Source organism: Hippoglossus stenolepis, chromosome 6 (assembly GCF_022539355.2).
Source record: "Hippoglossus stenolepis isolate QCI-W04-F060 chromosome 6, HSTE1.2, whole genome shotgun sequence".
In the NCBI taxonomy this organism is placed as follows: domain Eukaryota; kingdom Metazoa; phylum Chordata; class Actinopteri; order Pleuronectiformes; family Pleuronectidae; genus Hippoglossus; species Hippoglossus stenolepis.
Window position 1 is genome coordinate 3,433,809 of NC_061488.1, and position 15,029 is coordinate 3,448,837.

Sequence of the window (15,029 nt, forward strand, 5' to 3'; positions counted from 1 at the left end):
TCAGGGCGCTGACACCAAAGGCATTGTCTCAAAAGAACAACCTTAAGAAACCGAGCCAAGGGGACGAGTGTGTCGCTGCCAGCTGGAGGTGCCAGAGCAAAGAACTTTGGCGAAAAACAACACAGGGTTTTCCAGCAGAAGAATTAACTCAAGCTCAACTTTTGCTTCGGCGCAACGTGACATCATCCGCCGACAATCACACGCACGCAGGCGAACATTCCTGCTGCATGACTCTGCGACGTGACAGTTTGGAACAGAGAGATGAAACACTTTCCCACTGTGGGTTGTATAAAAAACTGTCACATTAGCCTTTAAAGGCAAAAATCGGTTGCTCCAGCAGGATTGTATTTCATGTGGACCTGGATACGGTCCCACAACAGTGCAGCTGCTCCGGTCCTGGTCTGAATCCCCACTAAGCCTGTGAAGGTCAGAGCGATGGATGGGCCTGTAGGTGGAGGCTGGATATCCAACCAGGACAAGGACAGAGGTAGAGGATAGAACTGTGTATGTCAGGGTTTGGATATTAGAAGAATTTCATTGTTGGTTCTTGGTCTTTTCATAATAGGAAAAATTTGAATATCACCAGAACCTTGCCCCCTGAACCGACCCTGCTAACCTGCGGTGTTTTAATGCCACAGTTGAACGTATCTGGACTGAAGTTTGCTTACTGCCGTTAAGGAGACAGTTCATAGATATGTACGGTTCTTTCTCCTTTTTTTTTTTTACCTCCTGAGGGTTCGAGAGCAAGATTTCCCAACAGTCACAGAGCTGAAGCTTTTTTCTGTTTATTTGAGTAAACAAGACAAATCTCCAGTGTCTTGTGCCGCGGCGCCGAGGCTGACATCTCGCTTAGCACAGTTTGAAACACGCCGTCAGTGGTTTGCGCTATTTATTCTTTCCAGACAATGTTTACTTTAACATGGAAACCTGAATTAAAGTTTAAGTTTAGGTTTAGCTCGGTTAAATTTCTGTAGTTTCCAAAGCAGCAGTGTTAGTGGAGGTGGGAAATGACTTTGCTGATTAACTGATTAACTGATGGTGGTGATAAACGTTGCTGGATACGTTAAAGATATTCACGTCTTATCAGAAAAGCAATGCTTCAAATTAGAAAAGCAATGAATTCTACTTAAACTCAAAATAGTTGCCATTTATTCTTCAGTAATTGTTTATAACTGCATGCAAACATCCCTTTTTTCCCACTTCGAACTATTTATGTGTCACTTTAATGCGCCCACAATTAAACGCCATTAAAATGTTGTCAATCCTCGACCCTTTGCATAATTTAAATCCCATTTTTCACGAGTCGGATGTTTAGGAAAGTGAGTTATTCGTCGGAAAATCAATATTCTTTTATTGGTTGCCTGAGGGAAGTCACAATGCAGTTGAACGGTTAATGAGTAACGGATTGATTTTTTTGCAACACACATGAATCCCAAGTCATGTGAGCGGCAACAAAAATGCAAATGTGCACACAATCTGCTAATTCTTCTTTTCTTATTTCTTAATGTTTACTTTCTCTTGAGCCTGTGGAGCTCTGCAATCTAGTTCAATGTTTGCGCTCTCTGCAAACGGCGCCCGTGCATAAAGGCAACCTGGCACGCTGAAGGCTGTGCGACAGAGATAGGGGCTCCTGGTCAACAAGCAGGTTAATTGTGTGATAGGACCAGATGCTAATACTGGACGAAACTCAACACAGCCCCACGGGAGGCTGCACCGCGGCGCCCGGCTGGCACCGGCACACAGCGGATTCCTCGTCAAATGACATTTGGCACGAGGGAGAACGTGCGCCGGGCCAAATGAACTGGATGTTGTAAACGAGTTGAATATTTCAACTTTCCTGCGTAGACGACGACGGCTTTTAAACCGTGCGGAGGATTTTTAAGATGTGGGGGAGACGAGAGGCCGCGCTTTGATTAACTTCACACTCGTGGAGGAGATAACAGCTTTCTGAGAGTCTCTCTCGGGTGGATTATTGAGTGTGAGTGCTGGCACATTGTATGAACCCTCTGAAGTCCATTAGCCAACTCAAGTCGTTACGGCGTGAGACTGTGGAAGCACAAGTCACAGAGTGTGAGACACGACGGAAAATTGATTCACAGGAGGTTGGTTATTTAAAAAACTGGAGTATAAATCTGATTTTATTATCATCATAAATCATTCCACCTAGAAAAATGTAATATAATTAATGCTCAAGGACGTTCTTTGGAAATGGACACAGATTGAGTAGCAGTATTTAAAGGATTGGGGCGATGTGGTGGATCTCCAACCTGCCCAAGGTGGAACCTGCTGCTTCTAGTCCAACGTCAGATGTCTGATGGATGGATGGATAAGAGCAGGAGTCCAGGATTTTCACAATGTGTAGGTGTTAAGGGCAGAGATGTAGCACAGGGCTCAAAAGCATGACTCAGACGAAGGTATGTTCAGAGTCTGGTCAGGACTCAAAGAGCAGTCGAAAAAACAGGCAACGGTATCACAAAGGAGTAAAGCTACGGCTTGGAGAGGTGTCAGGGAAAGGTACGGTACACGAAGGCCTAACACGAGGAAAATGATCGCTGGAAGTAGGAACAGAGTTGGCTGCATTCTGGAAAAATGCTCGAGGGAAACACGCAAACTAAATACACACGAAGACAGGGAAGGAGAGGACACGCAGGTGAAGCACATTAGGGCGGAGGAAGTAACCACACAGGAGGGAAACCTGACAGGACGTGGGGGTCTGAAAAGAGAAGAGACAGGGGCAGCATCGTTCGGAACGTCCTGAAGGGAGTAGACCACAAGCATGGCAACCTTAGACCGATTCCACCAATGTAAAGAGCATCAAACCAAAATGGATTGTGCTAACCTGAGCCACTGCACTTTCTGCAGCTTGGCCGTCTGCGTAGCTAATTTCAAATGCAGCCTCTGAAGGATGCAGCGCCTGAAATGGGACACACACCTGTTGTCGGTATTTCGATGCTGATTTGTCCAAACCACAGTGGTTTGGACACTAAGCTCGAAACCTGACAAGATGCATCGTCAATTTCTTGGCTTCTCGGCTCATTTTCTTACTGTTGGACGGCGAAAGGCAAACTGTTTCCAGCCTTTGTGCCAAGTTTAGCTAATTGACGACCTGATAAAGCTTTATATTCAGAGAACGGACAAGTGAGTCACATCGATCAAATAAATGGACATATTTTTCCGTCTAATAATTCCAGAAATCTCTCTGTCTGTATGAGGCTCGCATATCTCAAGACTTTTATCACCTTCACACTTGGAAAGCGTATTGTTAAGGACGCCCCTGCACTCGCTCCTATAGAATCACAAAGATGTGCATCATTATCTACAACAAGCTGCACAATGCCCGACCTAATGAATCTGAAACCAACAAAGGCATCTGATGCAAATCACCTTTTCTGAGCGGTTACAGCTTGTTCAGAAATTACAGATGCTCTCGCTCGGAGTTTCATCTTCATCTTAAATAACGTGGGATGAGAAAACATGAAATATATTTCCATCTCAGCAGCAGATATTTATCCTCGGCTTCCCGGCGTCCGTCAGCTGCCACGGAGTCTTTCCATCGTTTCCTGGACAAGACGTCTCTGTCGCATATATTTTTAGTCAAAACTGTGACAGGAAGAAAAAAATATAAAACTCTCCCCCCCCCACCCCTCCGCTCTGACAAATATTTGAACATATTTCCACTTGACAGTATATCTTGGCCTCGCAGGTTGGAACATGTCAACCAGACGGAGCTGACAAACATGGGCCAATGGTTTTAAGTGGAAAGTGCCTCCCCTGAATCTTTTGTCTGCGTTTGATCTCTTATCCGATATTTAGCTTCTTTGGCTTTGGGCTGACGACTCTGTTTCCTGTCTTTCAAGGGTTCGTCCCCCTTTTATCTTTACTGCCACAACAGCCGGTTGCTCCGAGTAGGAAGCCTCTTCTCTGAGTGTGTTTGCACTATTGCCAGAAACAGATTAATTCAAATTAAAGCAAAGGGTAATAGGTTTCGAAGTATTTTAAGTAAGGATAATTACTGAGCCATACTTTATTAGGCTCATTAGAGAGAGTTCTCCCATAAACACAGCGTCTTTTTTCCACTTTGGCGAAGTGTGAAAGTGGAATTTTATTTTTGACACAGCCACAAATTCTTCTTCACACCTCCGCCTGATCTGTCGGGGGTTTAAACTCCTCTTCGCATGTAGCGGGGCTTTAGGATTTTGGGGATCTGGGGGATTATGGGATTTTCTGATGGCTCTGAAAAAGACACCACGGGATACAGAAATCCGAAAATGGCTGAGGTACCCACATCAAGATTAGAGCGTATTATTTCCCCCCTCAGGGGAAGAAGACAGGGGAACCACTGCTGACAGTTTTGCGACAAGTGTGCTCGGGAGAATTTACACTTCAAGGAGGTTGTGGCGAAACAACAAAGCCCATTTTGTGCCGAGGTCGGTTGATGCAACGATTTTGCGAGGTGCCGTTAATTAAAGTGGCCTAATTGAACTTTTCCTTGAACAGTTTTCTTCGGTAATCGTAGAAACCTTGAAAACAATCAAACTGTACGAGAATCTGTTTCACTTTATATTTGCATGTAAATTACTTTTTACATTTTCCGAAGCACCACCACAACCACATTGTAATTCGAAGAAATACATGTATCTGAGTATTATGAGGATGACGCACCAGAATTTGGGTGAAGGATTATTTTTAAAATGTCAGAATCGAAGCCAGCGAGTCGGATATTTGACTTTTAACTTTATACCTTGTCATTTTTTTTTTGTCATTCTCTCCTTCCTGTGGAAATATCAGCTGTCATGTGACAGATATAAAACATTATTCACCAGCGTCCTTATCTCCCTCTAGGTAAACAGGGCTGACAGTACAGAGCAGCCATTTTATAGCGATCGATCACTGAGAGGAGTTAGAGACTGGGTGGAAATAATCTTTTGGAGAGGTGCTGAATCTTGTTTCACTCCAAGAATACTGATAAACTGAATAACAATGGTATGTAATAATACTGATTTATAACAATATGGGGGAAAGAACAGTGAAGTTAAAGAGGAACAACACAGTATATATCACAATCTGGTTGAAAATCATCTATAACTAATAAATAATATAAATGTTCCTAGAAGTCTTATTGACATTTAAGGTATTGAAATGATGCGTCGGTGGCTGCCGGTTGCCTTTGAGCAAGACTAATGAATCCAACACTTCCTTGCTAATGTTAACAGGTTCTTCTCCTCTTGACGGTTTCTTTTGAGGCCTTTTTTCACGGCAGACATTTTGACACCGTAGGAAAAACCCACATGTGTACATAATGACATGAATGGTGGCTGGGTTCCATTTAGCGGCGTGTAACCTTCAGGGTCCGGGTATTGTTCCTGCCGGCTCACTGTCACACAGGGATATCTCTGCCGGTACGCTGGAAGTGAAAAGAGCCATTGTTAATGTTATCAGTAACACCTGTGCAAACCCCCCCCCCACCGACTACGACATGTCAAAATGTCCACTGTGAAAAAGGCCAATTTGCAAAGAAACCTAACAAAGGCTCGTCTCACGTGGATCTGGAGCCGCGTCCATGGTTCCTGCTGAGGATGACAGCTAGCTCAGCAACATTATCATTATCATAAATGAGCTTTCTTACTTTATCGAAGGATGGTGGCAACGCACGTAGAGGCAGCTGATGCTCTATCTATCTATCTATCTATCTATCTATCTATCTATCTATCTATCTATCTATCTATCTATCTATCTATCTATCTATCTATCTACCTACCTACCTACCTACCTACCTATCTATCTATCTATCTATCTATCTATCTATCTATCTATCTATCTATCCATCTCTCTCTCTCTCTCTCTCTCTCTCTCTCTCTCTCTCTCTCTCTCTCTCTCTCTCCATCCATCCATCCATTAACCTCTTGATGTTCTCTGGATCTGCGTTTCACTTTTAGCCGGATTGTTACAAAAATGTAAAATCTGATTTACAGTTTGTACAATTTGGTGCAGAATCAAATAAAAGCAGATTTTAATATTCTTATAGGGGGTGTAATCTTATTTCCGCTGTATAATACTGTGTTAAACTTTATATCTCTTGAGCAGATACACTTAGTTAAGAGTGAAATACATTTGCACTATAAAGGACTATAAAGCTGCTGCGTGCGTTCACCTCAGTGTTACACAGCCCATCAAACTGAAGGTTGTCTCTGACCTGTGTGTAAAACAGCTTCTTCAGTGTGAGTGGACTTTTCCTGCTGAAGATGAGTCACTTGGTCACAGCAAACAGAGAGATTGCAAATTCTCTCTAATGACCAGGTTACCATGGAAACCAGGTTAGATTTGAAAGCGCTTGATGAGTTGAAAAAAATAAAAGAAACGACCCTCAGGCTTCACTTTGCTCTCTAATTACATTTGTGCAACCTCAGAAAAAACCTGATGACATCCAGACCTGTCCTGTTTTGGGGAAGTAATATCGCCGCTCGACTTCCAGGAATCAAACGAACGTCGTGCTGCAACGTGCAAAGAGGCAGCGAGGAGCCGAGCCACCGGTTGCATGAATGGGACAAAGCTCGATGCTGCTCCGCTTAAACATTAAGAAATGCCAACGTTTGTTTAAACGCTGGAGCTGCAGCTGCATTCAAGCCTGTTACTGCAGCTCAGAGGTCAATACCTGGTAGTTTACTCGCTCCTCACACCGCGGTTCTTCTCCTCCACGCCCTCCGGCACCGAACACCCACCTGAAGGAGCTCTGGAGTGAGATTGATTCAGCCTCTGAAGTATTGACTGTGGATAGAGGGCTTGCTTTGTTTTTTCCCAGCACGAAAGAACCTGCAAAGAACCATTTTTGATTCACGGCAGGACAGTGATAGTCCACTCGTCCACTGCATGGGGTGTAATCACCAATAAACCCTGAGGTCAGTGCAGTCCCACGCTGTCAGGGGAGGTGGTGTCCGGGGGGAGTAATACGTTCACAGAGCTCTGCCCCATTACCCATCTGCCTGGAGCGGAAAGAACAATGGCTTTTCTATCACTCTCTATTTCTTTAACGTTCACGCCCAGGCCCTCTGTCAATGTCTCACTATCGCTGCATCATTAGCTCGCTCCATACGTCTTCCCGACGCCGGGAGGCAGAGACTAGACAGACGGAGAAATTAGCAGCGTTTCAGCTGCAGTCACTGTGGTAGAAATAGCGTATTGTGGCGCTGCAGCTCTCTCATTAACCTTATCACACTAAGCAAGACAGGTGGCAGGTGCACGAGTCGCATGCAGCCGCTTCGATTCAAATAGAAAAACCATCAAACGTTGAAGGGAAAGAAAATCTCGGCTTTCTGCGTCTTTTTATACCTTTATGAGTCACAGCAGCCGTCACGTAGAGTGCAAGAGTCGAGAAAGTGAGAGTTAATGAAGCTGTGGCGTGATTTTGCTCTTGGGTTGTGAACAAGATGCTCACAGACATTTCTTACTGTTATTAAAGCGCCGGGGGTTTCTAACCTGTGACGTGCACGTGGTTGCAGGTGCTGCGAAAACAAAGGGAAGTTAGTTTTCGTAGTTTTTACCTCTTTTGCTTGCAAATCTTTCTTTGAGTCATAATTCAGTCGAATCAGTGTTTCGTACAGTTAATAATCTCAATATTGATCACTAATAAAAGCCCATAATTCCACTTCAAAATCATATTTGAAAAAAACGACACTCCTCAGGACTCCAGAACTTGTTTGAAAGGTTTTAAATTAGACATATTTGGTTTGTTTGTACTTGTAGAGAATGTTTACATTCACAAAAACATACCAGAGGTAAGAAAACCTGAAAAAAGCATCATGTTTCCTTTGAGTTTCGTTCCGTATCAAATTAATCCGGTGATATTTGACCGTCACGCTGCAATCACGAACTCCTTATAGCTAATTCGATATTCTTTAAAGGTGCTTATTTGACAAAAACCAAACTATTCTAGGCTAAGTTAAAAGTTTGAGGCCCTAACTTATAGTAATTTACTAAATCCGTGACAACATGATCCCTTTTTGCTTCAAATCCCCCCCTAAAGCACTCTGGAAACTGAGGTCCCCAAAGTTAGAACATAATTTGAGTATCCATCAAACATAATTAAGTTCAATGAGAGTAAGCTGAGGACTGACAGAATCTCTTAATGTCCGTGGGGAGTCCGTTCTGTCAGAGTGTGAGACGCCCTCGGTTTGACGGCTGCTGCCACGGAGGGAAACGAGCCAAGAAAGTTACAAACTCAAATACACATTTCCTACCTGTCAACACACTGCGAAGCGACAGATTGTCACCACGGGGCGTTTGCTGGTGTATTTTCGGTGCAGGGAGCAGGGTCGGGTTCAGACAGTCCGGTGGAGATGGAGCTTTGTGGAGAGCCGTGTGAAATTCGAGATGACATGGAGAAGCTGCAGGGCCGCGGACGGCTGAGAAATCCTCCTCGGGCACAAATCCTCCAGACTTGAAATCCTGTCCAGCGCTTGGCTAAGCTATAAATTTGCCTTAGTGGACACTCGCATTTAGTCTGAATTCTGAACGTGAAATCTCATTAATTTGTGCAACATGAGGAGGAAAATGTTTCGGTCATTTGAGGAGAGTTTAGACCCAAAAGCAGTCGTCACACAAGCATTTATATAAGTGAGTTTTTAGAAATTTAAGACTCAAGACATATCAAAGTGGTGCAATTGACTTTACTTGCATATTTTCACTTTATGCTACTTTATACTTACGAGTACATTTCTGTGTTGATGCTCCGGAGCCACTTCAGATTTATTCCTTGTCATTAGTGAGTCGTCCTCAAACACTTCTACAACATACCGTCACTTATTATTGTTGTGTGCAAGAGTTAGAAAACTTTGTGTTCATCCCACCTGGTTTATCTGCAGTGAAAGTTTTAAAGTTGTGTTTTTTTATCAAATGAAACTGAATTTGCTTTATTACCGTTTGGAGCATCGCAGCAACAAAACAAACGTTGTGCTTTTACTTTGCAGACAAAGTTGCTGTCATGACATCTGTGTCCGATATGGTGAAATGAAATTAATGAAAGTAATCAAAATCATCTGGAGGGACAGATATTATTGCTGCAAGCTTTGACCTCGGTTTTACACAGAAGACTTGAGACGACTTTATTAAATATATGAATCACTGCGACAGATCAAAATACTCTTATTACTAAAATCATTTCAGTCATAGCAATAAAAATACTACTTAAGTGAAGGTGGATTCGTATTATAAGCCCAATGTACTTAAAGAATACATACAAGGTCACATTGGCTGATCTATTAAAATTATACGACCATATTATATATGTAATGGACTAAAATGTACAGTATATCACAAAGTAAAACGCAATTAAAAAACTGCAGTGAAGTATAATTATCTCTCTACAGCAAGTACTGATAAAACCAACCCAATATTTTGAATTTACTCAGTGAAATATTTCTTCTACTAAACCCAAAGACTGAACAATTCTCCCTCGGCTGTCAAACACCACAAGTTATCTGATTTCCCAGATAAATAATAAATCATGTGAATCCTCAAATAATAAAGCCCGACGTTGAATAAACAACACTTCTCCTCAGAGATTGTTGACGCCCGTGTTTTACTGCAGAGAGAGAAAAGGTTGAGCCAGGTAAATATTAGAAAAGCGCTAATTCAATGTGCCCGGCGGCGGCGTCCTGTTATCTCTGGAGCGTTCGGCCCGGAGTTCAGCGGGTCGTCCTCCTGCGAGACGCCACCGAGCAGCTCCGTGAGTTATTGTAGATAAATCTGAGAAAACGGGCGGAGAAAAAGAACGACTCCAGCAAAAAATTCAATCAGTAATTCAATCCTGGTGTGTGGAAAACACTCCGGGTATTAGCTGAAATATATTTACTTTAAATCAAGAGTGGAGCGACTCGGGGGAAGGATCCCAAAAGGCCGGAGATACAGAGCTGTGTGTTTTTCTGTGTTTGTTCTCTTTTACCCATGAATCCTCGCAGAGTGCTCGTCAGCATTCTTGGTCTGTGTCTCCAGGTCTTTGTATGCGGCTTTCTCCCCGGGAAGCACATTCAACATACAGGAAAATAAATGAGTTTGACTGTGCCGAGCTCTATTTTTTATCTGCCTCATGTTGAAAATACCAGACCAAGCGTTTTGACATCTTGGATTTATTCCCATGAGCCCATTTTTTTAATCCAAACAGATGATATCATTTGCTTTGTTTCTTTCTTTTTTAAATATTTGTCAAACGATTATTACTTTTACCGTGATAAAAGTTTACCGTGAGGACTGTGTGTGTGTGTGTGTGTGTGTGTGTGTGTGTGTGTGTGTGTGTGGCTGCACACGGTTGAATTATGTGTACATTATTATGCTACTATGCTTTTCTTATCCCTTGGCTGAACTGCAGACTAATGGAGGTTGCTGTAATATTTATGAAGCTCGTCTCCCCGTACACTTGGCTCACTGTCCTCAGTCTTATATAGAAAAAGCACGAGACCATTTGAAGAACTCACTCTCTAATCGAATGTCTCTCTCTCTCTCTCTCTCTCCCTCTCTCTCCCTCTCACCTCTCACCCTTGTAATCACCATCTGTTTGTCCATATTGTGTGATCCTGTGTTTCTGCTCCCCCCCGCTCGCCACCAGAAGCTCCTTTTGGCCTCCTGCTCGGTGTGTTTGTGGTCTGCAGCCTGGCTCTGCTGGGCCTCCTCACATTCGTCTCCTGGAAGCTGTGCTGGGTGCCTTGGCGGACTAAGGCCCACTTCCCCAGTCCGTCGCTCACCCCGGCCTGCGGCCCGCACCACTGCCCGTTCCCACCGCCTCCCCCGTCGCCCAGCTCCCAGCAGCCGGCAGTCACCATGGCGACCGAGAAGGTGAAGGACCCCGTGGGCTCGATGGGCTTCCTGGAGGCTGCAGTGAAGATAAGCCATACATCTCCTGACATCCCCACTGATGTGCAGCTCTCCATGAGGGAGCACTTCCTGCGCCGCACGCAACGCATGCAGAGACAAGCCACCGAGCCAACTTCCTCCACTCGGTTAGTCACGTGCACTGCATGCACTGCGTGCTGTGGTTATCCATGTGTAAACAGGCGTCGGGTTACATACAAACATGCCTGCATGCACACAGAATTCAAGAGAGGCCAACAAATACAGTTAATACATCATTAATGAGGGGAGATATTTTCTATCCGGGCAATTTACTTTCTAGAGTTAATTAAAATAAATACTGTAGATTGTGTTGCTCTCTGCCTCAGAGGCTTCTCTTCGCAGGTCATTATTGTGAAGCTAATTACATGCTGATGGCTTCTTTATGAGTATTAATTAAATATAGTGGATATAAAAAAAAAAACGTTTGCTTTTGCATTACAAGCAGAACTTTACAGCAGGAAACGTCTGCACAATTGAGTTTCACATATGAAGAAGGAGATTCTCCAGTCAGACACGTTTACATTAACACCAGCACATCAACAACGGCCTCAGGCATCGTCACCAGAAGCTCCAGAATCTACCTGACATCTTTGTCTTTGTTCTTTGAGGATATCGGTTTGTTTCTTTTTGCTTTTTTCATTCGCACACGGTTAAATCCTCCAGATAATCTCCTGCTGTATTCTCGCGTGGGCCCATTCGGACATTCGGAGAATATCCGGTGTTCAATGCAGGTCCGACAGCTGCTCATGTTTTTAATGTGTTCATAATAACTTTATTCCGCCCGTGTATGACTGTTATCCTCCTCTGTCTAAAGCAGCAAAATCCTATTCAAGGTCCTGAAACAACACAATACTCAGTCACCACTGTGTCCTCATTTGATTCTCACTGGAAAGTTTTTCAACCTTTATTTCCCTTACACAGCTCTACTACATTTTATTGTATTTTCCCATTCGTCAAGCAAAACACCAGATAACATCAGGGAGCAGCAAGGAAAAACTCTCAACTTTACAAGAAGCGTCTGGTGCAAATCAAACATATTCTAAAATGTATACACCCAGTTTATTATAAGACTGACATGAGAACAGAGAAGCTTTCAAGGGTAAATGTCTTCATGCATTTTTAAAAACAATATTAATACAGGCCACAGGGCACAAGTTATTTCCTCCCACTCAGGAAATAACTCCGCTACCGTCGGCTGTTGTCTTTGTCTGAGGAATTGCATTTTTTACCCGAAGATGTGAGGAGACAGGAGACGATCAGTCGTCCTGTGTTAGTGCGAGTTTCTTTGAGGTCAATTCTCAAACTCAAAGCCGAGCAGAGTTTCCCTCTTCACCTTCACCACAGCTCCTCCACACTAACCACAGCTACTCCCCGTCACTCTCCTTCTTTCTGCTTCTTCTGTCCCCGCAGGCACAATTCATTCAAAAGACACCTGCCCAGGCAGATGCAGGTCGGAAGTCTCGACCTGGGAAATGACTTCATGATGGACAAAGAGGAAAAGCCCACCAGCATCGGCCGCATCCAGCCGGAGCTCTACCAACAGAAGGCCCAGGAATCGGAGGAGTCGTCCAAGAACGGCAGCAGCAAAAACTGTGGCAGGATTAACTTCTCCCTCAAGTACGACTACGAGAACGAGGCCCTCTTGGTCAACATCCTCAAGGCACTGGACCTGCCCGCCAAGGACTTGTGCGGCACATCCGACCCTTATGTGAAGGTCTACCTCCTACCCGACCGCAAGAAGTTCCAGACCCGCGTCCACCGGAAAACCCTCAACCCCACGTTCAGCGAAACCTTCCAGTTCCCTGTGCCGTACGAGGAGCTGGCGATCAGGAAGCTGCACATGAGCGTCTTTGACTTTGATCGGTTTTCCCGGCACGATATGATCGGGGAGGTGGTGCTGGACAACTTGTTTGAGACGTCAGACCTCTCCAGGGAGACAGACATATGGAGGGACATCCAATACGCCACCAGTGTAAGAATCCATCGGCTTTTTTTCTTGTTTGTTCTACATTCAGTATCAACCAGCAGATTGCACAGAGAGCCCGATATCTTCTGTGACCTATATGTCTCGTATTGACTGGTAAGCTCGAGTGCACTTTCTGATCTATACATCCTAGAGTCACCGCTTCATTAGCTGGCTGATAAAAACTGAGCCTTTCACAGACAAACTGGTGTTTGCTGATATGAAAACCTTTATTTTACACAAAAAACAGAAAAGATGTGCATTAATGTTGCAGTGGCCGTAAACCCGCCTGTTTGGACTGGGCTGTTTGTTTGGCCTGTGGTGAAGCTGGTTCTGGTTTTCTTTCTGAAATTGTAAAAGTGACCCTGCACTAATTGAGTCCCAGCCGACCCAGTCTGCCGAGCGCTGGTCCCCTGTTCATTCAACGTTTATTAACATTGAACGTGTCATGTGTCCAAATTCAACACCTCACTTCCCTGGATCCTTAACACAACACACGAGCAGTGTGAAGCTGGTCTGATGAACGGTTCTCGAGATATACGAGCAACATACAGACTAATATTCAATATGTTGCATTCAAATATTTGTTTCTTTTCTTAATTGATGTTCTATACATGAGGATGATAAAATCTTAGGAATCATTGCCTTTACTCCCTGATATCGGCAGCGTCCCCCAAAAGTCCATATCGGTCGGGCTCTAATACAAACTGTACATATCACTTAAATGTTCAGCTACGGTGATTACACTGAAGATACTGCTGACATGTCGTCTGTAAAGTTTTTGGATGTATTACAAGTGGAAATTCTCATCTTCATTTATTTAGGTTGATTGAAAAGAGGAAGTAGAAACTGAGTTGTTGGTATTTTGGTGGAAAATGAGTCTTAGACATTGTGCAGTGAAGAGTCGGCCTCAGTCGTGTTGTGACGCTCCGTCAGTCTTTTGTGTGACCGGCAAATTGAATCTTTATTAGCGTCAAGGCAACAGGCTCTCGGTAACATAAAGTGAGCAAGTGTCTGTGTGTGTGTGTGTGTGTGTGAGTGGAGGAACAAAGAGTCAGTCTGCCGAGTCATGTGGAATAATTATGTAAATGCTCAGAACAATATGTGCAGAAGACGTCTTCATGCTCGGTGGCTCAGATCGGCTCAGCAGGGAGTGGATGTTGTATCTTCTCCCACGTAGAAGGAAACAAGAGTCAGAGGCATCAGGTGGATGTGACTTTGGGGGGGGGTGGGGGGGCAACAGGGGGACCTGTACCCTGCTGCACCGCCCGTAGTATCGGGTGCAGGTTTCGTGCTTTGGAAATGCTGTTGGTTGAATTGCTTTCAGGTGTGTGGTGTGCAGGCGTGAAGCAAAAGAACGAGCCGAGCGCTGAAGGCTTGAATACACTACGCTGATTAAAAGGGTGCGTTTGATATGCGCTGCCGTGAAAGGAGCGTGTCGTGTGATTGTATCAGGAGACTTGAGGGTTTACCTCAGATTAGCATCAGTCCCACGAGTGTTTCCTGCCCCTTCCTCCAAATAGCAAACTGATCTGAGGATAGTGGACCTGACAGATGTCGGACTAACAGACGCTTCACTCTGTTCAACAGTCGCTCACGAAGTCGACACCTCGACGTGAACCCGAACGTCCTTTATCGCAGCAGACGCTCTGGCAGATAATGGCAGGAAGAGCACAGGTGTCCTCGATAAATTAAGAACGACAACATTCTGCTCAGGTGAAGCGGTTCCAGGCTCCTGTGGTGTCGCCTGCACGGCTCATTGTTAACACGGTGTGATTCAGCTGTGCTGCTGCTGCTCTGACAAGGTCAATGCTCGACCTGACACTCGCTCGTTTGGGGATTTTACTGACAACAACAAACTAAATACTTGAAATATAATAATCCTTAAATTATTCACTTTACACCCACATTTAAATCAACGTCAGATAATAACTTGTAATGGGATTTAAGGCTCATTTATGATGCCGATATGTATAAGGGTGCAGCGATTGACTTTGGTTGTCTCGCTTGAACTATTGGCTGCTCTTTTTAGTCTGTTGTGTTTCTTGCTTATCTGTAATCTTTCAGAAGGTGAGTACGAATACAGACCAAATGAATGAAGAGTAAGGACATGATGCTACATCGGTTTCTGTATCAACTTGAGTATAAATGAGCCTTAAAGCAGAAACATCAGACATTTGAAAAG

At 44.1% G+C, this 15,029-nt stretch overlaps 1 protein-coding gene across 1 annotated transcript in view; it reads left to right on the plus strand.

The window, feature by feature from the left end:
* The window catches only part of syt6a (synaptotagmin VIa), a gene marked incomplete at its 5' end in the record, with an annotated part of 35,492 nt that overhangs the window by 6,648 nt on the left and 13,815 nt on the right, over positions 1–15,029 (plus strand). The window contains 2 exons of the mRNA XM_047340141.1: positions 10,598–10,988; positions 12,292–12,853. Coding sequence (XP_047196097.1) covers positions 10,598–10,988; positions 12,292–12,853 — 953 coding nt within the window. The remainder of the gene's footprint in view (positions 1–10,597; positions 10,989–12,291; positions 12,854–15,029) is intronic.